The sequence below is a fragment of the Microcaecilia unicolor genome, chromosome 11 (genome assembly GCF_901765095.1).
Source record: "Microcaecilia unicolor chromosome 11, aMicUni1.1, whole genome shotgun sequence".
NCBI classification, from domain to species: domain Eukaryota; kingdom Metazoa; phylum Chordata; class Amphibia; order Gymnophiona; family Siphonopidae; genus Microcaecilia; species Microcaecilia unicolor.
In genome coordinates, this window is record NC_044041.1 from 61,649,173 (window position 1) to 61,675,865 (window position 26,693).

The following is a 26,693-nucleotide window of genomic DNA, read 5'->3' on the forward strand; positions in this document are numbered from 1 at the left end:
AGGGAACTCCAAGCCTCAAGTCTTTATAAATATCCCGCAAAAGAGAAGGATAATTAGCCGCAAACAAATCAGAATACTTCGGCGTGAGGAGAATACCCAAGTATTTAATACCCCAAGTGACCCACCAAAAGAAGAAATGATGTTGTAGGGCAACTAATCTGTGCTGGGAATATTAATGGCCATAGCTTCTGACTTAGACATATTAAGCTTAAAACTGGACACCGCAGAATATTCTGCCAAGAGCTTAAGCAAATTAGGCATTGATAAGGATGGTTTGGTTAAGGAAAGTAAGATATCATCTGCAAACAGCTAACTTGTACACCTGATCGCCCACTTTGGTACCCCATATGTCAATATTAGCCCTAATTGCAATAGCAAGAGGTTCCATGACCAAAGCGAAAAGCATTAGCGAAAGAGGGCACTCCTGCCTCGTCCCCCTAGACAAGGAGAACATCGAAGAATTCCCTCCATTGAGTCACACATGCCCTAGGGGAAGTGTAAAGTGCTTGAGTCCATTCCCTAAAGCCTGTTCCAAACCCCATTCTTTCATCACGCTGAACATAAAGGCAATGGACGCGATCAAAAGCCTTCTCCGCATCAAGCCCTAACATACACACTGGAAGTTTTGATATTTTAGCTACATGAAGCAAATTAACCATTCTACGAACATTATCTTTCGCTTGTCTGTGCGGCACAAACCCGACTTGATCTGGGTGAATTAAATCCGCAAGACTGTAGTAACCGATTAGCTAGTACTTTGCTAATCTTGACATCTGAATTGAGAATGGAAATAGGACGATATGAAGCGCACTCAGAATTGTCTTTCCCTGGCTTTGGAATCACAGTATCCCAGCCTCCGACATAGACGGTGGAAGAGCCTCTCCATCACGAACACCATTCAGAATCTCAATCAAAAGAGGAGCCAATTCGCCTCGAAACGTCCGGTAAAAATAATTCGGTAGGCCATCCAAACCTGGGGATTTTCCACTGGGCAAGTCTTTTATAACTTTAACAACTTCATCGACCCGAATGACTCCCTCCATCATTTTGTGCTGGTCTGTCATCAAAGAGAGTAGATTCTGAGAAGACAGAAATGCCTCAATAGCCTCTTGACGAATTGTGGAATCAGCTGTATACAACGTTTGATAAAAAGCTTGGAACCTCTGATAAATTAAGGAAGGCTTATACAGCATTGTATTCCTGCCATCCCCAACACGAAGAATTGTACGGTCATATCTACGCTGCCTTAGCTTCAAAACTAAAGAACGTCCGGGCTTGTTATGGTTAAAGTACCGATTAAATTGTTGCTGACCCTGAATAAATTGCAATTGATCTGTATAGATATTATCTAGTTTCAGCCATAAAGCCTGAATCTGCCTCAAATAGCTGTCATGAGCAGATTTATGGATATTTTCCAAGTGAGACAATTGAGAGGTGCACAGAGCTATTTCCTTACGCCGAGCATGTGCCCGAGCACTAGCCTGTTGTAAAAAATAGCCACGAGATACCGCTTTTAATGCATCCCATACAATCCCCATAGAAGGTCCAGAGGCCAAATTTATATCCAAGTATTCCCTCAGGAGATTGTGATAGATGGCTACAACCTTATCCTCTTTCAGTACAGAAATAATCAAAGTCCATCTACTATCTCGGCCTTCCTCACAAAAGGATGACAGCTGAACCCAAACTGAAGCGTGATCAGAAATGGTAATGGGGCTAATGCCAGAAATACAACTACCCTGAGCTAATGACACATCCATTAGTATATATCAATGCGTGAGTAGGTATCGTGGGAATGCGAATAAAAAGAATAGTCTCTAACCTTCGAATTATGTAACCTCCAGACATTGCACACAGCTAACGTCCTAGCCATATCTCCCAATGCCTTTGAATTTAACATCTATCTTTGATGACCCCCCAGATTTATCCAAAGCCGATCAAAGGAAGCATTAAAATCTCCACCCAGAACCAATTTGCCGTAAGGATCAGACTGAACAATTTTACCTAGCTTTGTAAAGAATTTCCCCTGTGACTCGTTAGGTGCATAAACTGCCACCAAGGAAAAGGCAAAATTATTTAATAAAACCTGTAAATAGAGAAATCTACCCATAGGATCCTACCTTACCTTCTGCACCTGAACCTGCAAAGATGAATGTACAAAATAGCTACTCCCCGCTTCTTTGATGCGTCAGCCGCAGAAGCACAGAAGACAATTGGGTAATGATGATGGACCAAGAGTCTCTCATGTTCCCGCCTAAAGTGGGTCTCCTGGAGAAAATAACATGCGCCTTCTGAGAGTTTAGTTCCTTAAATATCTTCTGGCATTTTTGTGGAGAATTAAGACCCTTTACATTATACGTCAAAAACTTTAAATCCATAGTCATTTAAACAACATTATCCAAGCATGTTGCACCAGCATGCAGTGAGAGGAGAGAAAAATGAGAAACAACAACAAAAAAAACCCCAAATCCTCCAGATCCCCCTACCCACCCCAACCCTTTCCCCCTCCCCATTCCTCCAACCCTCCCCCCCCAGTATACAACCCCCCCACAACGGAATGCCCCCCTCCCAAATCCACTGCCTGGGCAAATCAGAGGAAACTACCCACAAGCACAGCACCACTCAAATCAAACCCCGCCCACCCCCACAAACCAAGTCATCTAACCTTGCAGTATATCCTTAAATCACAAACACCCTACCCCTACCCCCTTATGTTTCAACAATTTTTTATTGATGAGGTCACATGGTATACAATTCCATCTCAGTCATATAAATCGTATAACAGCGAAGTCTAGTACATATTACTAAACCTGAAATGTCCATCATCAATGTTTTCCAAACTTTTCTCCCCCATCCCTTCCTTCTTGTCTACTCCTATATCTATAATGTGTACATGTATAATTACTGTGCAGTTGCATAACTATTAACAATAAACTTTTATATGAAACTCCAATATTTATAACTCGTGTTTTACTCAGTGTATTATCCCAACAATATTTACTGGTGGGTCCTCTTAATGTGCTCCTTCAAAGGATTGTTCTCCTATCTAATAATACACATGTCCCTCTATTATGCATTGAACATTACCCTTCCCATCCTATACCCCCCTCCCCCCCAACCTCCCTCCCCCTCTACTCGCTTAAAATGTTCTCTAAACATAAGTACATAAGTACATAAGTATGCCATACTGGGAAAGACCAAAGGTCCATCTAGCCCAGCATCCTGTCACCGACAGTGGCCAATCCAGGTCAAGGGCACCTGGCACGCTCCCCAAACGTAAAAACATTCCAGACAAGTTATACCTAAAAATGCGGAATTTTTCCAAGTCCATTTAATAGCGGTCTATGGACTTGTCCTTTAGGAATCTATCTAACCCCTTTTTAAACTCCGTCAAGCTAACCGCCCGTACCACGTTCTCCGGCAACGAATTCCAGAGTCTAATTACACGTTGGGTGAAGAAAAATTTTCTCCGATTCGTTTTAAATTTACCACACTGTAGCTTCAACTCATGCCCTCTACATCTGCACATGCTATTCCTACCAGAGTGTAAAATATTGGTCTTGCTTCTTTGGCACTGTGCTCTCTTATAATAGGGGCAGATTGAGTACTGCGCTTCTCGCTTTATGTGAGATACTGTGTAAATATCTGTTCCAAATTGAAATAAAGGCTTTTCTTTTCTTTGGGATGCCGCGTGCCGCTCTAGCCTCCCATAACATCAACTCATGAAATTTATTCCTCCAAAACCAGATGGTGGGTGGTTCCTCTTGCAACCAATGCCTCAGTATACATTTTTTCCCCACTGCGTATGCCTTACCCAGTAATAGATCCATGTTCTTGTCTGATAGCTCATAGGCCCCCCTTTTGTTTAATAACACCCCTCTCCACGAGGGACTTAGTCTGTGGCCTATGAGAGTCTCAAGGTAATTATGGATTCTTTTCCAGAATATTTTCACTTTGATACAACTCCAAAATGCATGCAGAAGTGTATTTCTCCCTTGTCTACACTTTACACACTGAGCATCCGGTGCACAGCCCGCTCTTGCTGCCTGTGTTTCTGCCATGTATCTCCTATGTAATATCCTATACTGGCTCTCCTGTAGCTCTGCCCCGCTAACTTGCCTGGGGATATCTTTTATCAATTTTGCAAAATTTACTCCCTTCAATTATCCCAGGTCTTTGCTCCAAGCCTCTATGAGTGCTCCATAGTTTCGGGGCGGACAGAGCAACAGCAGGGCCCGGTGCAAACTAGATATGGAAACGTGACCATGTGCATCCCCTTTTAAGAATTCTCTGAGTTTTTGTCCTAATTTTGTGCCCAATGCCTCTTGATCTAAGCTGTACCATAGTGATGTAATTGTCTGTATGTAAAGTGATCTTTGTTAGTTAGAGAAAGTCTCTGCCTTAGGTCTTGAAATGTATACAAACCTCCTTCCTCATTTACTATGTGTTCCATTAGGCTGATTCCCATGTCTGCCCATCTCTTAATTAACCTAGCCTCCAGTCCAGGTGGAAAATCTCCATTCCCCCGGAGCGGAAGCTGATCGCTAATATTTGGGTTTTGATTCCAAACTGTCATAAGAAAGCGCCAGACCTGTCTTAAAGGTAGTAACAGAATACTTTTTGCATGTTGGCGATAAACTTTGTGATTGGGCCTGTATTAGAAAGTTTACATGCCAAGGGCGATATAGTGCCTGTTCCCAACTGACTACTACTACTATTTAGCATTTCTATAGCGCTACAAGGCGTACGCAGCGCTGCACAAAATAGAAGAAAGACAGTCCCTGCTCAAAGAGCTTACAATCTAATAGACTGGAGTAAATTGTTCTGTATTAAGTATCCAATCCCGAAGGTGCCTCAGTAGACATGCTTGATTGTACCGTCGAAGATTTGGGAGACCCAATCCTCCCTGCTCCCAGTTATATATAATATTCTAATCGCATCTTTGATTTCCCCCCCCCCCCCCCATAAGAATTTCCTACATATGCTAATCAATTTCCGGAATCTCTTCGTAATAAGTGTATTGGCATAACTTGTAAAATGTAAAGCCATCTTGGGAATATTATCATTTTAAATAAGTTGATTCTGCCCATCAATGACAAAGGCAGATGGTTCCATTCACCTCTCTCAAACTGCAACCACACTATCCCAGTGTATAGACCCCCCCCCCCCCCCCCCACCCCCCCCCCCCCCCCCCCCCCCCCCCCCCCCCCCCCCCCGTCAAAGGTGACCCAGCAAACATTAACAGCAATGAACTAAGCTGAGTAATCAAACAGTCAAAAGTGCCCCAGTACACAGAGACAGCAATGCACAAGGCTGAAAGAAAAAAATCAAACAGTCAACTGTTCAAACGTTCTTAGATTTTCTGATAACTCTCTTCCACTGCTGAAGTTTGGCTCTGGCAGTTGAACTCAGATCGACCTTTGGTTCCTCTGCCTTTGTCTGAGCCAGCTCTTTTAAAATCTTCCAAGTGTCTGGTAGAGAATGAAGCCTATGCATCTTCCCTCCAGCAGTGAAACAGAGCAAAAGGGAAAGCCCATCTGTATGGAATTTTTTCTTAATCAAAACCTCCAGAGCAGGTTTCATTGCACGCCTTAAGTTCAAGGTGAATTGAGATAAATCTTGAAAAACTGTTATTCTCCTCTTGTTGTAATCCACACTTTTCAGCTGGCATGCCCTCTGCAGCACCTGGTCTTTCACTGCATATGAAGCGAAGCAGATGATTATATCCCGTGGACGATTATTAATCAGTTTACCTAAAGCTCTGTGGGCTCTTTCTATCACAAAGTCTTCTGAGTCCAAAAACTTTCCACAAATCAGCTTGGCTGTTACAGGGATGTCCTCTTTGTCACCCGATTCTGGAACCCCTCATAGACGCAAATTGTTGCACTTTCCTCGGTTCTCTAAGTCATCAATTTTATGCTGCATTTCCTCATAAGAAACAACTAAATTATTCAGATGAGCGTCCGCAGCGTTTACAAGTTCCTCTTGAGTCTCAGCACATGTTTCGAGCTCCTCCACGTGGCCACCCAGTTCCCGCAAGTCCACCGAGATAACTTTGGAGGCTTTAATCTTGTTGTGAATTTCGTTTAGACAAGCTGTGAGCTCCTTAGGCAACTCACGCGGGGCATCTCCTGAGCCTACCTCAGCAGTAGACAAAGCCAAATCCGAGTCAGAGCGCGAAATACGCTCAGCAGAAACATGGCGCCTCGGGACTTTGCCCACCAATCTGCCGCTGATTATCTTTGCGAACCACCGACATTACAGCTTACCACGACACCAGCTTGATCCAGCAGATTTTAGATCAACGTCACACAGTTTTATAGCTAATTTGAGGCAAGAGACTGCCGATGCCGCCAATTAATATCGGGGGGATACCACGGAGCTACAGACTCAAGCAGCCATCTGCACTCGTGACGTCACTTCCTCCTTCACTATTATTCTTTTAAAATGGTATATGCAAGAAATAGAGCAGGCAGCAAAACATTACTCACCTTCCATTTTCTCAATAAGCAAGTAGTGTCAACACATTGTGGGAGATCACTGAAGCCTTCCCATGCTTCTCTGGATCCTGCCATGTCTCCCTTCATCTTGGCACATTCAGGGATACATGACCATTTTGAGAGCTATGAGATCTCAAAATGTTCATGTATGATTTGCCAGGTTATTTGAGATTCTGCAGCAGCAGGGATCAATTTTGCACATTTCTGAAGACATAGTTGTTTGAACATACATGGAGTTGATATTTGTGTCTCTTTTTATGTTTAAACTGTTTTATTGACGATATGCATAATACAATTCAACTTGGAGTATTCATACAACATGGATCAGTATACAAATCGACATTCCAACAACATACTCAACATCATCAATCACTTTTTCCATTTTCTCCCCCCTGCCCCCCTCCCCTCCTTACAACTTTTTATATTTCAGCGATTTATTATAATTATGTTTCAACGTTTTATTGATGATGAAATAACATGGTGTAACAAATACCATAAAATATAAAACTGCAACGGTATGATAGATCTTCACATATAAGTAGTAAACAGACCATCATCAACTTTTTATGTACTTTCCCCCCCCCCTCCCTACCCTCTCTTCCTCCTCCCCCCTTGTTTCTGTGTAAGCCAATCAATATTGGGGATAGTGGGTTTAAACGTACAGACCATGTATACTGCCAAGGCAGCTCACAATAGACTGAGGAGCAAACTTCGCCCCCGTGGGCTAATTCCTTGTATATTGGCCCCATATGGACATGAACTTTTTTCCTTTTCGGGGCTCCCTTCACCTCTCTGGCTTCCCAGGTGGCCAACTCATGTATCTGGTTCCTCCAGTGCCAATACACCGGTGGATCCGGGTCTATCCACTTCTGTAGAATAGTCTTTCTGGCCACTAAACATATCTTGCGACACCAAATTCTATTTCCTTTTGCCTGGGTCGCAAAAGCTGCTTGTGTGTCTAAGACATAATGATCCCAGGTCCCACCTACAGGGACCTGTGTTATTCTAGTTAGATAACTCTGGATTTGTCTCCAAAAGGCACGTACCTTTGGGCAGCCCCAGAAAGCGTGATATAAGTTGTGTGGGGCTTGATTGCATTTTACATACCTAGTATCACTTGAGGCCCTCATATGTCCCCATTGTTGCCCTGACATATATGCCCTCATAACCACCCTGTACCCACACTCTCTTAATCTCTCTATGGTGAGTGACGGTATGCGTCTCAATGTTGCCCCAATGTCCCATCCTCTTAATGACCTCCCCGAATCTCTTCCCATCTTTGTATGATATATCCTAAGTTATTTCGGGGGCAGTGGGACACGAGCGCTCTGTATAGAGTGGAAACTGTCATTCCCGTTATCTCTAGGTTTTGGAAACATGTGCTGACCAGATGTCCAAGTTTCCGTCTTAGGGCATGCTGGTTTAGATGTAGAATGTAATGCTTGACCTGAGCGTAGGCAAAGCGGTCTCCCCAAGTATTCCCTATCTTATCTCGTAATTCCTCAAATGTTAAGAGGTTCCCTTCTGGTCCCATCAGGTCCTCCACCCTTGTGATTCCTTTATTTCCCCATCTTATAAATGTGGCATTACTCTGCCCTGGCTCAAAATTCGGGTTTCCTCTGAGTGTTAACAGTTCCGACGTTGTCGGCATGCCCCCCATGTTGGTAGCCAGCCTTCTCCAAGCCATGCGCATGGGTTGTAACAGCCAACACCGTCTGAACTGGGTCGGAACCTGTCTCTGATCGAGATGCAGGAGGGTTAGAACATCATAGGGGGCAAAATATTCTCGCTCCACCTCTATTGGTGTAAATATATTTGATTGGCCTATCCAATCTCCTATATGTCTCAGCAGGCAGGCCTGGTTGTATAAGGCTATATCAGGTAGTCCCATCCCCCCTCGGTGCCATCCTCCCAGTAACGCTTTAAACTGTATCTTGGGCTTCTTTTTTCCCCAACAGAATCTACTGATAAGTTTTGTGAGTTTCGCCAGGTCTTTTCGGCGTAATCGAATGGGGAGCGTTTGCATGAGGTATAACCACTTAGGAAATATCACCATTTGGATTAGATTTATCCTGCCCCTCAAGGACAATGGTAGGCCATCCCACCCCTCTAGTTTGGTTCTTGTCCCTTCTAACAAAGTGGTAATGTTTAAGTCATACAATTTCTCCAATTCCATAGTCAATTTTATCCCTAAGTATTTAAAAGATCCTTCCGCCCAGCTTAGTGGAAAACTTTGATCCCATAGTGATTTCACTGTTGCTGAGGAAGCTAAGGCCTCCGACTTAGTCAAATTCAAGCTAAATCCTGCACAGTCACCGCATTCTTTCATCAATTCCATGAGGTCCGCAAAAGATGTCCGGGGTTCTGTCAACAATACCAATAGGTCGTCCGCAAAGGCCGCTATTTTAAATATGGTCCGACCCACTCGAACACCTTTCACTGTTGGGGTAGCCATTATATCTCAAATCAGCGGGTCCAGTGACAAGACAAAGAGTAACGGGGATAATGGGCACCCTTGCCAGGTTCCTCGGCATATTGGGAACTCCTCTGATTCCATCCCATTAACTTTCACCTGTGCTTTTGGATTACAATAGAGAGACCGGACCGCTGACAGGAATCTACCATCAAACCCATATTTTTCTAGTGCGGAGAACATAAATGGCCAATACACTTTATCAAAAGCCTTTTCTGCATCGAAGCTTATAAGTAAAGAGGGGGTGTCTTTCTTCCGTCTCGTCTCCAATGCCCCGATTATTTTCCTTACATTCTTAGCTATAACTCGGCCCTCCACGAATCCAACTTGCGCTTCGTGCACTAGCTTGGGTAGTACTTTTTTCATTCGATTGGCCATAAGTTTAGCTAATAATTTAATTTCCACATTAAGAAGTGATATGGGGCGATATGATTCTGGTTGTTGCGGGTCTCTACCTGGTTTTGGGAGCACCACTATTTTCGCTACAGACATAGGCGCCCGGTATAAGAGGCTTGGGGAGGCTAAGCCTCCCCAGCCGGGCGAGTGGCGCCGTGAGTGTCCCCTTCCTTCCCTTTCCGTTAATTACTATCTGCCCCGCACCATCTTTAATTTACCACCGCTCCGTCCCCAGCGTTGGCCGCACCATTTCAAAACCCACCCTGCTGCCTGTCTCTATTCTCCCCTCGCTCCCTTCGCGACGTGATTCGTGCTGCAGACAGAGTCCCGCCTTCTGACATAATTTCCTCGAGGGCGGGACTCTGTCTGCAGCACGAATCACGTCGCGAAGGGAGCGAGGGGAGAATAGAGACGGGCAGCAGGGCGGGTTTTGAAATGATGCGGCCGAGTCAACGCTGGGACGGAGCGGAGGTAAATTAAAGATGGCACGGGGCAGATAGTAAGCAAGGGGAGGGAAAGGGGAGACCCAGGGCGCCGCTGGCCCAGATGGATGGAGGCAGGGGAGAGGAGAATCGGGCTGGGTATGGATGGAGGGGGGCAGGGGACAGAAGGGAATTGCTGGATGTGCATGGAGGGCAGGGGAGAGGGTTGCTGGAATGGGTGGGTGGATAGAGGGGATGGCAGGGGAGAGAGGGGTTGCTGGACATGGGTGGGTGGATAGAGGGGATGGCAGGGGAGAGGAGGGTTGCTGGAATGGGTGGATAGAGGGATGGCAGGGGAGAGAGGGGGTTGCTGGAATGGGTGGATAGAGGGGATGGCAGGGGAGAGAGGAGGGTTGCTGGACATGGGTGGGTGGCTAGAGGGGAGAGCAGGGTTGCTGGACATGGGTGGATGGAGGGCAGGGAGAGAACAGGGTTGCTGGACATGGATGGAGGGGAGGGCAGGGAGAGAGGAGGGTTGCTGGAATGGGTGGATAGAGGGGATGGCAGGGGACAGAGGAGGGTTGCTGGACATGGGTGGAGGGGAGGTCAGGGGAGAGAAGATTTGCTGGACATGGGTGGGTGGCTAGAGGAGAGAGGAGGTTGCTGGACATGGGTGGATGGAGGGGAGGCAGGGGAGAGAGAGGAGGGTTGCTGGACATGGGTGGTGCTAGAGGGGAGAAGAGGGTTGGTGGACTTGGATGAATGGAGGACAGGGGAGAGAGGAGGGTTGCTGGACATGGATGGAGGGAAGGGAAGACAGGAAGGAGATGCACATGAATGAAGGGGAGAAATTCTGGACATGCATGGAGAGGAGGGAAGACAGAGGAAGGAGATGCACATAGATGGAGGGGAAGGGAGAGAGAAAAAATGCTGGGCATGGATGGAGGGGAGGGAAGAGAGAGGAAGGAGATAAGATGAGGGAAAAGGGAGAAAACCTGCACATCGATGGAGAAAATAGGCAGAAGCTGGATCCACTGGACAGTCAAGTCTGCAGAGGACCCAGCTTTTACTTACGGATGTAAGGCAAGAAATGAAGAAGAAAGGCGGAAAGTAAAGAAATAAATGGAAAGGAAGCCCTGGAAACGGAGTTAAGAGGACAGATAGTGTCCCGTTCCGGGCCCTTACCTGGCGGTCCGCGGGCCGGAGCGAGAGGCTGGGGCGCCCGTGGGATGCGGGGCGGCGGGGGAAGGCTGCCACGGGGATCGCCGCGACTGCAGGCTGCTCCGAGGCCGGCGATCCAGAAGAGCAAGCGCCGGCCTCGGAGAAGGAGATCCGCCGGCCAAGATGGCGGCGCCGGCGTCGTCGTCCTCCTCGCTACAGCGGGACCAGCGAGGAGGCTCCGCCCACTTGCGCCGGATTGGCGCATCCGCGTAGGAACTCCGCCCATCGGACGGGAGGACCAATCCGGGCCTCCGCTGCCGGCCTGGGCGAAGAGGATTGGTTCCAGCGGTTCCCAGCCAGGACGAGGGGGATTTAAACGGAAACACGGAAGGGGTCCAGTGCTTCCGTTTTGTTGTTTGAAGCCACATTCCAAGCCTGTGTTTGTTCCTCGTGTCAGCTAGCCATCCTGCTAGCTCTTTCCAGTGAAGACGGTGTTTGTTCCTCGTGCCAGCTAGCCATCCTGCTATTTCCAATAAAGACTGTGTTTGTTCCTCGTGCCAGCTAGCCGTCCTGCTAGCTATTTCCAGTAAAGACTGTGTTTGTTCCTCGTGCCAGCTAGCCGTCCTGCTAGCTATTTCCAGTAAAGACTGTGTTTGTTCCTCGTGTCAGCTAGCCATCCTGCTAGCTCTTTCCAGTGAAGACGGTGTTTGTTCCTCGTGCCAGCTAGCCGTCCTGCTAGCTATTTCCAGTGAAGACTGTGTTTGTTCCTCGTGTCAACTAGCCGGCCTGCTAGCTATTTCCAGTGATGACTGTGTTTGTTCCTCGTGCCAGCTAGCCATCCTGCTGGCTATTGCCAATAAAGACTGTGTCCGTTCCCCGTGCTCAGCTAGCCGCCCGGCTAAGCCACGCTCACCAAGGACTCTGTACCCACATCCAGCCAGGCCAGCCGTCACCCCGTGGTTCCAGCAGTCCTGCTGGCCGCCCGCAGCTGAGGGCTCAACCCTCGGTGAACGGCGGTCGCCGCGGGTGAAGATTCGGGGTGCTCGGTGATTTCCTGGCCCTGGGGCTCGGGAAGACTCGAGAGCTCACCAACACCGGAGTGACATCAGAGCCGCGACAGATAGCAGCAGAATCGGATACTTGGCCAGCATTATCAGAAAAACAGTCACCAGACAACAAAGGTAGAAAAGATGATTTTATTTTCATTATAGTGTTTGGAATATGTCCACTTTGAGAATCAGGTGCTTAACATTAAAAGTTTATATTTTTTACTTATTTATGGCATTTTATCCCACATTAAACATGAATTAGGGTGTTTTGTGGCTCTACATGAGAATTGTGATGATATGATCCCTTGTTTCATATTGTTGACGGTCTGCATTTTCCGTATGGGGGTATATTGGTATATTAGGTTCTGCCCAGTGTAATATTTATGGTACAGTAAGGTTCTGAGTGTGTTTTTGCACAAAGTTGTGCATAGTGTTTTTGCAGTTGAGCGATTGGTTAGTATATGCTTTGAGCAACCACTTTATTCTTTGACATATGATACATAGCTAATATCTAAATTTAATAAAAGGTATTAATTGTGACTTTTATTTATTTATTTATTTTTCTGTGTGTTATCAGACAATTATGGATTTAAGCTCCACCTATGGCCCCACCCTAACTCCGCCCCCTTTAGCCTCCCCAAACAGTTGGGCCACCGACCGCCTATGGCTACAGACAAAACCTCCGGCACGCGTTCCGCATCCACCATTGTATTAAAATATTTGGTGAGGGTCGGCGCAATGAACTCTCCCATCATTTTGTAAAATTCTATGCGCATGCCATCGGGACCAGGCGCCTTAAAAGGGGTGCCCTGCCTAATAGCCAGTAATACCTCTTCAGCTGTAATTGGTTGGTTCAACTTATCCTTATCTCGTTGACGAAGAGTTGGAAGATCTAAATTATCTAAGTACAGGGATCCCGGCATGACCTGTTCCCTTGGCTGCGCATACAGTTCGCTATAGAATTTTGCAAAGGTCTCACAGATTTTATCAGCTGCACATTCTATTGTCCCCTGGGGCCCTCTGATTTGCAATACTTGTCTTTTATTCTCTCTCGGGTTAGCTAGGCGTGCCAGAAGGCGCCCTGCTTTGTTTCCAAAGCGGTGTAGCTGGAATTTGTAGTATAAGTGGAACTTAGAGGCCCTTTGGTGTAGAAGCATATTCAATGAGGCTTGGGGTTCTAAAAGGTTGCTGCGGTGGGCTTCTAGATGTGCCGTTCCATATGTCTGGCGTGCCTTACACACTAATTTACTTAAACGCAATATTTCTCTATTTCGTGTCTTTCTAACGTGGTGATAATAACTGATTATTTCTCCTCTTATCACTGCTTTTGCCGCGTCCCAAAACTGAACTGGGTCTCCTATGTGTTGTTGATTCAAGCTTTCATATTCCTCCCAGTGTTCTTTTAGTTTAGCTCTGAAGATGTCATCTCCTGCTAGGTCTAAGGGAAATTGCCAAGAGCTCCCTTGTGTTGGTTTATTCCCAGCTCCCACTCTAAGTATACCAGGCATGGTCAGAAATCGTGTAAGGGCCAATAGACACATTCTTTACCCTCTCAAGCATCTCTCTGATAGGAGTATGTAATCTATTCTAACCTGGGACTCATGCGCTCGTGCGTGATGTGTATAGTCCCGCTCAGTGGGGTGTAACACTCTCCATACATCTATTAGGTCTAATGTCTGTCCCAACTTTTTCAGGCCTTTGTTGGAGGCCACCGTATCTCTCCTCTGTCCCTGTGAGCTATCTATGGAGGCATCCCACACCGTGTTAAATCCCCTCCCACCAGGACATGTTCACCCGGGGTAAGAACTCAAGTGGCGCATCACCTGTTTATAAAATTGTCTGTCATATGATTGGGAGCATATACATTACAAATTAGCAGCTTCTGACCGGAAACTTCTATTTCCATTAATACAAATCTACCTCTAGGGTCCGCTACTAATGGGTGTACCGAGGCCGCCACTCCTTTACGGAGTAACACTGCCACTCCTCCTTTTTTCCTTGTGCCCCGGCAGAGATACATTCCCCCACCCACCATGTTTTAATTTTGCATGTTCCTCTGGGCTGAGGTGCGTCTCTTGCAATAGAGCTATGTCTATATGGTGTCTCTGCAAATGTTGTAGGAGTTTTGTTCTTTTATGGATGAGTTGATGCCTCCCACATTCCATGTGACTAGCCTAACCATGGTCTGTATGTAATCTATTCCTCTGTTGGTGCTTTTTCAAGTCATGTGTCTTCCCTGGGTGGGCGTCCCAGCCTGTGCCCCCCCAAGTGCATCCTTTATGAGCATTTTGGTCCCTATGCATTACCCTAATCCGTCCCCAATATAAGAGTGCTACCCCCCCCCTTCCCTACCCACCCCTCCCCTTCCAGCCCCCACCTACTTCTTGCTGGCACCATAGGTGCTCTACTTCCGTGTATCCGATCGAGGATCCCCTCAAACTCGCTGCAGTGTGTTTCTCTCCCTTTACACATATTTAACGGCATTAACATCAACACTTAACTCGATGGCCCTAAGCATTTAAAATATCATTTAAAGCATTCTTGAGCTATGCACGTTCTCCCTTTGCGTATACTAATCAACATTATTATCAACATTTAACTTAAGTATCTAAGCATTCAAACATCATTACAGTATTCCGGAGTATTGCACATTATCCCTCTGTGCTTCCGGACTCCATAACTGGACCTGGAGTATTTTTAGTGTTTAGCATCACGTCTTGGATGTGCTCAGCCTTTCACATTCTAGCTGATCCACGAATGCTTGGGCTGCATCCACATTTTCATAAAATTGTACAGTTCCATTGTGTTGTACTCGTAGCTTTGCCGGGAATAATAGGCTGAACCGTATTTGTAGGCTGTGGAGCCTTCCGCAGATCCGGGAAAATTGTTTGCGTTGAAGGGACACTTTAATGGAATAGTCCTGGAAACACATAATCGTTGCCCTTCCATTTCTAGCTTCCCTCCGTTCCTGAGAGCAGCTAGTATTTCCATCTTATGGTGATAGTGGAGCAGTCTGAGTATTACTACCCTCGGTCTATCGTTGAGAGCTCTCTTGGGACCCAGCCGATGAGCTCGTTCTATCTTTACTGGGCCCGCGGTACTTTGAGTCAGCAATGTTTTAGAAAGCCAAGGTTCTAAGAAACCCCGCAGTTCAGCATCTTTTATCGATTCAGGTACTCCGACCAGTCTGAGGTTGTTCCTTCGAGAACGGTTCTCCAAATCGGTCCACTTTATCTTCCAGTGATGTCACTGCTTCTTAAGGTGTTCAATATCTGCTTTGTTGACTCCTGTGCCTTGGTTTCTACATCGCCTAGTCTTTGCTGTACCTCCTGCAAATCTGCAGTAGTAATGTTTGTAAACCTCTGGTCCATTCCGTCTAAGCTTATCAATATTTGTTGCAGTTGGTGGCTCATGGCCTCTTCCACTGCAGTTTTCACTTCTGCAACTATTTCCGAGGTCCATGCAGACTTCTCTGACGTGGGATGGGGGAGAGCTCTTGTCGGCCATCTTCAGTCCCCCTCCTCTGGATTTCTCCGCCTCCTTTTTTGATCCTCGAAGCCGCCATACAAATGTATTAAAGGATGGCACTGTTGGGTTGAGGACCTGTTATTACTCCTGATAGGGTTAGAATGCTGTGCAGGTTGTGACCCCCTTCTACCAATTGTGATATCCTGTACTCTCAGGGCTGTATTAGAGAGTTGCCAGGTACTGCAGAAGAGAGGAAGATGTTTATTTTTAGCCTCTCTGAGGTTATGGTTTTCTGCCAGGCTCCTTCCCTCTACAGTTTATGCTGGCAGCGTGCGATTCTTTTTTTTTTTTCTGAGTCTTTCAGTTGTCTCTCGATTGCAGCTCAGAGCCCCTCACTTCCTTTAATGGTGCCAGCCTCTCTTTGTCCTCGTTTTGCTCCCCTCCTCCTCTCTGGGTCTCTAAACTTGCCTGGATTCGTGCCACCACCGGATCTCCAGGTAATGCTGACGCTGTTCGTCGCCCTCAGCACGGGCTCTTATTTCGCCGTTCTCCCGTTCTGCTCCTCCGGTGTCAGGTTCATGCGTTTTCCTGTGGGGGAGGGGTTGGGCAGTCTTGGCATTCTTTTCGCGGCTCTTGCTCGCTGGATTGTCGGGCTTTTTTACTATGCGCTCATGCCTCCCGCTTTTAGCGGACTCCCGGGGGCCGATTTCAATCGCGCTGCCTCAGTATTGGAGCGCGCTATGCGGGGGTCCACAATCGGGGACTCGTGGAGCTCACAGAGTTGCGGCCTCTTGGCTGGCAGCTCCACCGGAAGTCCATTATTTGTGTCTCTTTTATGAGTGATAATTTTTGATCTGCTTTGATTGTACATTAGTTTTATTGTTTGGATTTTATTGTGTATGTTGATTTGTAATGTGCCTAGTTGTAGGCGGAATAGAAATTTTAAAATAAATAAATAAATCCATTACTGTTGGCTGTCTCATAGGCAAGAAACACACATGCTGATGCACAGGACACCACCACAACCCCAGATATCCATGTTCTGGAGCCTAGCTCACAGCAGCAATGTGCAGACAGTACCCCATCATATTGTCCCTAGTCTCCCTCTCACCCCGTGTCCATTCTTTCAATCTCTCCATCTCCCGCAGGTCATCGGGGCTACCTAGTGACGAGGTGACTAGTGGTCCCATCATCTGACCCCATGATGGAGGCTGAGCAGCACGACAACAGGGTACACTGCCCAATCAGGACCATCATCAACACAACTTTGGACAGCTCAAGACACAATTCAGGTGCTAGACAGATCTGAAGGTAAGCTACTCTACAGAACTGAAAAGGTATGCCAGATGTCATGGCCTGCTGTATCCTGCACAATCTGGCACTTAAGTGTAGAATACCACTGCCTGAAGGCCTGGAGCCAAGGATAGGGACACAGAGGAGAGAATCAGGCACAATCCACTTCAACAAAGCACTGACGCGAAGATTAAAACTCATGCACTGCTCATTTCTGTGAAGGTATATGTGCCATATCAGAAAACGTGAGTCATGTATACAGAATGTCACCCATGTCACCTAAATCTTAACATTCTCCAATCCCATCAGTGACTGCCCTCACCACCACCCTAGTGCTACCTATGACCACTCCATTATCATCTACCCCTCCCCCTCCACAAGCATTCCACTCCTGTCCCCCCCCCAAAATCCTCTCTCCACCTCCTGATTCCCCTACCCCATACAACCACTCCCTCCCCTCTCCCACCTTCCTGCAGACCATCTACTTTTAATCCTTCTACCTCCCCCTTCCTTTCTAAGGTCCACCTTCCAACTCCCCTTTCCTTTCTATGGTCCACCTTCCAACTCCTTGGACACTTCCTGGTTGCCAGGGTGTTCCAGAATCTAGGAGGCGCTGTCACTGCTTTCAGAACTGGAGGATGAATCCTCAGTATCAATTCTAGCCTGCTGGGCCACAGCAGCAAATGCTGGGAATACCAAGGATGATTATAGCACACGAAGCTGTGCCATTTGCTGCTACATAGTGGGTGGTGGGCCATGCTTGCCTCCTAAAGTCTTGAACAGGCCCTGACCAAGTGGCAGTCATAGGCCTCTTGGAGATAGCTCTTGTGGCTTGCTGCTTCCCAGCGCCCCTGGGTATGCCTGGTGTTGGAGGAATATTTGTGGGTGGAGTGGGCGGGGTGTTGGGATGTCTCTCCTAGGACACCATACACTCCATCCTTTCACAAAATATTTTAATTCTGCAGGGCATTTCTGATATATCCCAAATTCTGTGTTGCAGATAAGTTGAAATATTACTAATAATTTTCACTAGGGCATTTATGCTTCAATGTATTGTTAGGAGGTTTTTACGTTGATGAAATAATTATCCATCAAGCCATTTGATGTATACGATTTGAAACAGGCTGGACTCTGAGGCTTTTTCCTTTCCATGTAATGCAATTGCAAATATAATGTGCATGAATTATCTTTATATTGACATCTGGGAGAATATATTTGTTGCTTGATATACACAAGGGATCCCTGTACCGAAGGAGGATGAAAACAAGTATAAAGTATTTCCACTCAAGTAACATAACTGACTCGCAAACAAAAGAGAAAGCATAGAGGTTTTACCCTGAACAGAGAAGCAGTACAAACCCTAACAACAAATGGGAGGAGGGTAACCTACACAGAATGGCAAGTTCAAACCTAGCCACCTTTCTGGACACACTTGATGGGCCATGCTGGTCTTTGTCGAGACTGGACTGTCTCTTACATGTTCAAGTGTACAGCGCTGCGTATGTCTAGCAGCGCTATAGAAATGATTAGTAGCAGTAGTAGCTATCTGCCATCATTTACTATATTACTATGTAACTACGGGCCTTTTATCAAACCAAGCTAGCGGTCCCCGGTGTGTTAATGCCAACAAAGCCTATTCACTTTGAATGGGCTTCATCGGCGTTGCTGTGCAGGAACTGCTAGCGCAGCTTGATAGAAGAGGTCCTATATTGTTTCTTCACTAAACTGCTGGAGAGGATTATTCTTGAAAGCTTAAAGATATAGTGAAAAGGCTCGATTGCAACTTGTTTTTTGAACTTTTATTTTCACATATCCAAGTAGACCGACAGCCACAATTCTCCTTCAGGAGAAAAACATGCCTCTTAAGACTGTGGATGAACTGTACCTGTTGATGAGACTGGTTTTCCCTACATAAAGATCTCCAACAACCACCACCTTTGACATCTTCAGCCTGCAACAGACACATTTCATGTTAATTTAGGCACATTATTAGCATTGACCATCAGGAGAAATGCAGGATTGTGCCTATCAAAAGCCCAGACCTGTCAAACACAGGAGCTGGAGGTCTGTGGGATCTCCCAGACTCCCCCAAAGCAAGGCCCTGGAGGCTTAGTACCCCCCCCAAGCCCCCACACCTCCCCCGGACAGCAACACGGAGGGCTAGAGATCCCTTATATGGTGGGGAAGCCCTGCCCAGCACATCCCAGGATGCACTGGACAAGGTAGGGTGCTGCCATTTTGGAGGCGGTGCTGGAAGAGAGGGTTGCTAGACTACCAGAGTGGGTGAGGGTGGGGTATGTAGCCCACTTGTCCACCAGGGATTTTTTTTTCAGTGTCGGGGGGGGGGGGGGGTGGGTGGGGTGGGGGAGGGTTAGGGGGCACTAGGCCACCAGGGCCTAAGCCATGGGGGGGGGGGGGTCCGGGGGTCCACTGGAGCCCCAGAACTGACAATGACAGCCCAGGCTGCCTAGCATGGACAGGAGTGGGGAGGAGGAAGACCCTTAACCCTAAAGCTAGCTCTGAGCTGGCATAGGGTTAAGGTGCTATTTAGCCCGTATGATCAGAATGCAGTGCTCTGATCATACGGGTGGAACACCAGAACACTTGTTTAAATATAATTTAAATGAGCTCTATGGTATTCCCTGCGCACTCATGCCAGACGCCCTCTGATCATCCATGCTGTGTAAATGTGGCACTAGTCTGCACTACTGGCGTCTAGCATCCGCATTTACTTTTGATCATCAGCCTCCAATGTAAGTATTGTTTGTGTGCTAAGAATATAGACTAGTAGCACTTACGTGCATGAATATTATATTCACATGTAAGTCAGCTGTGCACGCTCATCTGTATTCTAGAATGTATATGTGCAGGGTCGCATAGCACTTAAGTGTAAAGGGGCATTCAAACGGGGGGGGTGGGGGGGGGGGGGGGGGGGGGGGGGGGGAGGGGAGGAGGTGCATAGCCTGGTTCCACACTTACACTGTAACTTACAGTTGTGTTTCTGAACCCAGTTCTCAGGGTACAACCGACCAGTCGGATTTTCAAAATATTCACAATGAATATGCACAAGGTAAAAAGGAGGCAGTCTGTGCAAATCTATCTGTGCATATCTATTGTGGATATTCTGAAAACCGGACTGGCCAGGTGTATCCTAAGAATGGGTTCAGAAGCACCAATTTATATAATACTGAAGTTGCATTTTAGTGCACAACATTTATGCACTCGCATTTATTCCTGCCTTTTACATGGCTAAATGTTGATATACAAATGCTGACTTATGCTCTATGGGCACCCAGATGCTGTTATAGAATTTGAACTCGGCACTCGACATTATGGCACCCAGATTTGGGCGACCTTTATAGAATTGCCCCCACACTGGCAAAGAGACATACATATCAATATTCAAGCCTAGCAGACATTGTATTGCATTAAAATGCCAGCCATGTCATTTCAAAAATTATGTACATTCAATGCTACAACATGGATTGGCAGCAGAGATCTTAAATTTGCACAGTTACTTTTGGCAGGCTGTCACCGTCATTGCAAGTACACAGCAGAATCTGGATACTTTAAGAAAATGTTCTAAATACGAAAGCTTCCACTCAATACAAAACTACAATAGTAATGGGGGAAAAGCCTCAAAGAGCTCCCAGATCAAATATCCATCTGTCGGAGCTGAAACAGACCAACTAGTCTTCTATTCATCATAGGCAAAAACCCCTTATGAGCAGCCCAAAAATTTTTTTATATGGACCGCAATTATCTAATGAATTTTCTATTTTTTTGAAATTAAGAATTTTTATGAAAAAAAAAGCATGTTGATTTCTAGAACATACTTAATATATAATGCAATACACTTAGCTTATTGCTTGGTATTCAATATTACTGCTGCTTCATGCTGCGCTGTTTCCTGTTTGGTTACCCTGAGCCGACGTTGGCCAGCGTTTCGCTGCTTCTTCGGGGTCTCAGGTAATTACTAGGGAATACAAATACAAAAATTAATATAGTGCAGCATAAACGGTTTCAAAAATTCTTAATACAAAACCATCAGCTAAGTACTTGGAACTCGTTGCACAGCGTTTCAACTGCAGCACGTCTAACCTAAAAAGACGTTGCCGTGCTAGTATAAATGGAAAATCTGACATCAGACGCTAACAAATGAATCTCCAATCAAGGGTTCTGAAAGATGCTCCTATCAGGGGTTTTAAAAGAAATAGCACCAATCAAGTCGTGAGTTTAGACCTCGCGGTTCTAAAGAATGCAATTTAAAAATCCATCGTTGTTCTGCCTGTAATAGTTGTCTTTGATGATCACCCCCTCGCACAGATTTGAGATTTCTTGTAGGACAAAACATTTCAAATCATCGAAACCATGCAGTTGATCCATACAATGTTTGACCAAAGGTAGACCTACCTTGTGAGAACTTACGGCGCTTTTGTGTTCAATTATGCGCACATGTAAAGGTCTAGAAGTTTGTCCTACATATAGTTTCTTACATGGGCAAAGTAGACAATATATTACTGAACTCGATCTGCATGTGGTTTTTTATCCTAAGTTCATATGCCTTCTGATCCAATGGGTTGACAAAAGTGGAGATCTCCAACATAATGGAACATACTGAACAGTTGTTACATTTGATGTGACCAGTCCAGAAAGGCGAAGGAACTCTGCTCGATAATATAGCGGGGCTAAGGAGTTCCTTTAAATTCCTATTTCTGCTGTATGACAAACGGAGCTGAGCATCCGAAAACCATGGGTGGGTTTGAATAAGTTTCCAGTGTTTCCTCAATATTGCAGAAATTCGAGGCGATGTAGAATTAAACTGTGTAACATAGGTAAAAATCTGTTGTTCATCTTCTTCTCTAACAACTAGAGTATTCGCTTTTAGAAGATGTACTCTGTGATTGTAACGGGCTCTTCTGTACGCATATTTGATCACAGATTTAGGGTAACCTCGAACTTTCAGTTTATTAAACAACGTTCTGGATTGATTTTTAAAGTCTAAATCATCTGAGCATATCCGACGATATCTCAAAACGGAACTGAACACTTACCATCCATGTATCAAATTCACCTCATATATACATACAGCAGAAATAACGTTTTTGGATGTATCAATCAGGAATGAAGGTAACAGTTTTGCCACCACCGTGTTTCATATGATCACAGATAAAAACACGTTTTTGGATTATGAGAGCAGTCATCCGATTGCCCTAAAGAATAGCTTACCTCTATCTCAATTTTTGAGATATCGTCGGATTGATTTTTAAAGTCTAAATCATCTGAGTATATCCGAAGATATCTCAAAAATTGAGATAGAGGTAAGCTATTCTTTAGGGCAATCGGATGACTGCTCTCATAATCCAAAAATGTGTTTTTATCTGTGATCTTATGAAACACGGTGGTGGCAAAACTGTTACCTTCATTCCTGATTGATACATCCAAAAACGTTATTTTGAGATATCGTCGGATATGCTCAGATGATTTAGACTTTAAAAATCAATCCAGAACGTTGTTTAATAAACTGAAAGTTCAAGGTTACCCTAAATCTGTGATCAAATATGCGTACAGAAGAGCCCGTTACAATCACAGAGTACATCTTCTAAAAGCGAATACTCCAGTTGTTAGAGAAGAAGATGAACAACAGATTTTTACCTATGTTACACAGTTTAATTCTACATCGCCTCGAATTTCTGCAATATTGAGGAAACACTGGAAATGTATTCAAACCCACCCACGGTTTTCGGATGCTCAGCACCGTTTGTCATACAGCAGAAATAGGAATTTAAAGGAACTCCTTAGCCCCGCTATATTATCGAGCAGAGTTCCTTCGCCTTTCTGGACTGGTCACATCAAATGTAACAACTGTTCAGTATGTTCCATTATGTTGGAGATCTCCACTTTTGTCAACCCATTGGATCAGAAGGCATATGAACTTAGGATAAACACCACATGCAGATTGAGTTCAGTAATATATTGTCTACTTTGCCCATGTAAGAAACTATATGTAGGACAAACTTCTAGACCTTTACATGTGCGCATAATTGAACACAAATGCGCCGTAAGTTCTCACAAGGTAGGTCTACCTTTGGTCAAACATTGTATGGATCAACTGCATGGTTTCGATGATTTGAAATGTTTTGTCCTACAAGAAATCTCAAAATCTGTGCGAGGGGGTGATCATCAAAGACAACTATTACAGGCAGAACAACGATGGATTTTTAAATTGCATTCTTTAGAACCGCGAGGTCTAAACTCACGACTTGATTGGTGCTATTTCTTTTAAAACCCCTGATAGGAGCATCTTTCAGAACCCTTGATTGGAGATTCATTTGTTAGCGTCTGATGTCAGATTTTCCATTTATACTAGCGCGGCAACGTCTTTTTAGGTTAGACGTGCTGCAGTTGAAACGCTGTGCAACGAGTTCCAAGTACTTAGCTGATGGTTTGTATTAAGAATTTTTGAAACCGTTTATGCTGCACTATATTAATTTTTGTATTTGTATTCCCTAGTAATTACCTGAGACCCCGAAGAAGCAGCGAAACGCTGGCCAACGTCGGCTCAGGGTAACCAAACAGGAAACAGCGCAGCATGAAGCAGCAGTAATATTGAATACCAAGCAATAAGCTAAGTGTATTGCATTATATATTAAGTATGTTCTAGAAATCAACATGCTTTTTTTTTCATAAAAATTCTTAATTTCAAAAAAATAGAAAATTCATTAGATAATTGCGGTCCATATAAAAAAATTTTTGGGCTGCTCATAAGGGGTTTTTGCCTATGATGAATAGAAGACTAGTTGGTCTGTTCCAGCTCCGACAGATGGATATTTGATCTGGGAGCTCTTTGAGGCTTTTCCCCCATTACTATTGTAGTTTTGTATTGAGTGGAAGCTTTCGTATTTAGAATTTGTTCTTATCTCCACACCACCAAACATATTCGTTTACTTTAAGAAAATGGACAGACAACTGACAGGTGATATTTAAATGTGAATAAATGTATAGTAATGCATTTGGAGCTGAATAGGCAGAGGCAATACACTTTGAATTAATAAAGACAGAGGTACTTTGAATAATTTAGATTGATAGTGAGTTCCTTATTATTATCCCAATTGGACATTGTTTGTTTGGGCTGTGATAATCCCTACAGAAAAGGTTACAAACATTACAAAACATCTCGATCAGTCTTATCTATCTACTGAGTAAATTTGATAGAGTAACTCCCCTCTATATTCAACTACATTGGTTGCCAATAGAGGCGAGGCTTTTGTATAAATTATGTTGTATGATCTTTACAATTATTAATGGAAAAGCACCAAGTTATATGCATGATTTGAATTATCCCTTTTCTGTTTCTGATAGACAGTCAACAAACAATTACTTATCACTATAAATTTCCTAGTCCTAGAGGAACTATAATGTAAAAGATTCTTAACGTCTGCTTTATCAGGCAGAAAGAGCATGGACTATATTACCACTGTTCCTGCAGAATGGTCAGTGGACACTTGCCACTGAGCTCTGAGGGCCAAGGGAAAGTGTAATCCGTTGGGTTGGTCGTGAGCCCTTGGGCCCTGGCCGAGGCCAGCAGGGCGCCGACCCAGGCCAAGGGGAGACCGACCCACCACCGCACACCCCAGCTACACAATACCCCCTAAGCTACCCCTCCCCCCAGTCCCTCAGGAAGAAGGGAAATAGGCATACAGGCGGGCCTCGCGGCCGAACCGGAACCCACGCAGACAGAGCCACTCGTGCGAGCCTCACGGCTGAACTGGAACCCAATCACACACAGGGAGGGGTGAAAGAACCCCAGAGGGCCCCAAGATGCCAGACACGCGCTGAACACCAGCAATAGGGCAGAGGGGAAACAAAGGACCAGAGCGGGCCACGCCCACGCAGGGGACTAGCGCAGGACAGGGGAACTAACACAGCAACCCCCTCCCCACCAGGGTAGGAGCCCCAGGCAGAAGCCAGAGGAACCAAACACAAAGGAAGGCAGAAAGCCTTTGCCTCAAACCCACTGTAGACAGAGGCACACAGAACATAAGGGTTAAGCTTGTAGAGCCAGCAGAGAGAGAGTGCCATAAATCAACAAACAATCAGAGAGAACGCTTCCCTCCCGAGAGGGAGTGGGGCCCATCCAAACAAACACACTGGCAGAGGCAGGAATACAATACACACAGTACACAAAGGGTTAAACTCACTGAGCCAGCAGGCCAGGACACTGGGAAGAGAAATCCTTAAAAACAAACAAACAAAGGAGAACGCTCTCACTCAGCCCAGAGCCCTGGAGGCTGAGCAATGCCCAGCCCCACTAAACAAACGAGCAGCTGACCCTGATTACAGAGCTACACACACACACACACACACAGCAGCAGCTAACCCAGAGGGAAGGAAAAGAATACTCTAAATCAACACAGATCCCTGTCAGAACCTAGAGCACGTTCTGAGAGAAACCTATCAGGCTTTCCTGTTACCACCAGAAGTAACGCAAAAGCAGAGAAACTCTTCAGCTGCAGGCTAAAGTACTATCCCCTGACGTCAGCACAACCCCTGGCAGCCAATCAGAAGAGACGTCCCCCCTCCCCCTCAGCCAAACCGGCAGAATCATAACATCACCCCCCCTTCAAGGGCCCCCCCTACCCCGTCCACGAGGTTTAGGTTTGTGAGGGAAAAGGCGATGGAACCGTCTGACTAGGATTGGCGCGTGGACATGAGTAGCGTCCTCCCAGGAATTGTCTGCCGGTCCATATCCCATCCACGCAATGAGATACTGGAGATGTCCCCGGAAGCGCCTTGCATCCAAGACATCCCGGACTTCGTATTCCCCCTGGGAGGCTGAGATGGCTGGACTAGCAGGCAACGCGGGCAAAGCCCCTTTTCTCAGAATCACAGGCTTCAGCAAGGACACATGAAAGGTGTTATGTACCCGTAATGTAGTTGGTAACTTTAGCTGATAACAGACCCGATTCACTTGCCTCACAATGGGATACGGGCCCACAAATCGAGGTGCAAAGCGGGAGGAGGGAATCTTCAGACGAAGATTACGCGTGGACAACCACACCAAGTCGCCAGGCTGGAAGTGCGGTTCCACTCTGCGAGACCGATCCGCTTGGCGTTTCATACGAGTGGAGGTCACTCGCAGCGCTTTCTGAACTGATGACCAAATTGCTTGGAGCGAGGTCACCGCATCAACCGCTGCCGGGACATCCAAGTTGGTTTTCAAGGGGGCTGGTATCCGCGGGTGTCGTCCATATACGATGTAAAAGGGCGACGCGCCCGTGGCCGAGCTCACTCGGTTGTTATGAGCGAATTCTGCCCAAGGCAGCAGCTGACTCCAGTTGTTGTGGTGCTCATTGACATACATCCGTAGGAACTGCTTCAAGCATTGGTTCACTCGTTCTGTTTGGCCATTGGATTGTGGGTGATATCCCGACGAAAAGTTCAGCTTTACTTCAAGGGCCCGATTCAGGGCTCTCCAGAACTTTGAGACAAACTGTACTCCTCGATCAGAGGTAATAGATTCTGGCAGACCATGGAGACGAAAAATAGAGCTGATGAAATACTGTGCCAGCTTCACCGCCGAAGGAAGGGTAGGCATGGGTATGAAGTGGGCCATTTTAGAAAACTGGTCCACCACTACCAAGACAACTGTGTGCCCTTCAGAGTTAGGCAGATCCGTAACAAAGTCCATGGCAATGTGGGTCCACGGTCTCTCAGGTACCGGTAAAGGCATCAGCAACCTCTGGGGTCTCCGACGGTCAGCCTTATGCTGGGCGCACTCAGGACACGCAGCCACAAACTCCTGCACATCCCGATCAAGTGAAGGCCACCAATACTGCTGGGAGATGAACCGCTTGGTTCCCAGGATCCCGGGATGTCCTGCCATTCGAGAGGCATGCCCCCATTGGAGTGTCTTTTCTCTCAGCCGGGG

The 26,693-nt window shown here is 46.0% G+C and overlaps 1 protein-coding gene across 1 annotated transcript in view; it reads right to left on the minus strand.

Moving 5' to 3' along the window:
- The window catches only part of RAB36 (RAB36, member RAS oncogene family), a 117,796-nt gene that overhangs the window by 50,409 nt on the left and 40,694 nt on the right, over positions 1-26,693 (minus strand). Inside the window, exon 4 of the mRNA XM_030218009.1 lies at positions 18,646-18,713. Within this exon, the coding sequence (XP_030073869.1) occupies positions 18,646-18,713 (68 nt within the window). The remainder of the gene's footprint in view (positions 1-18,645; positions 18,714-26,693) is intronic.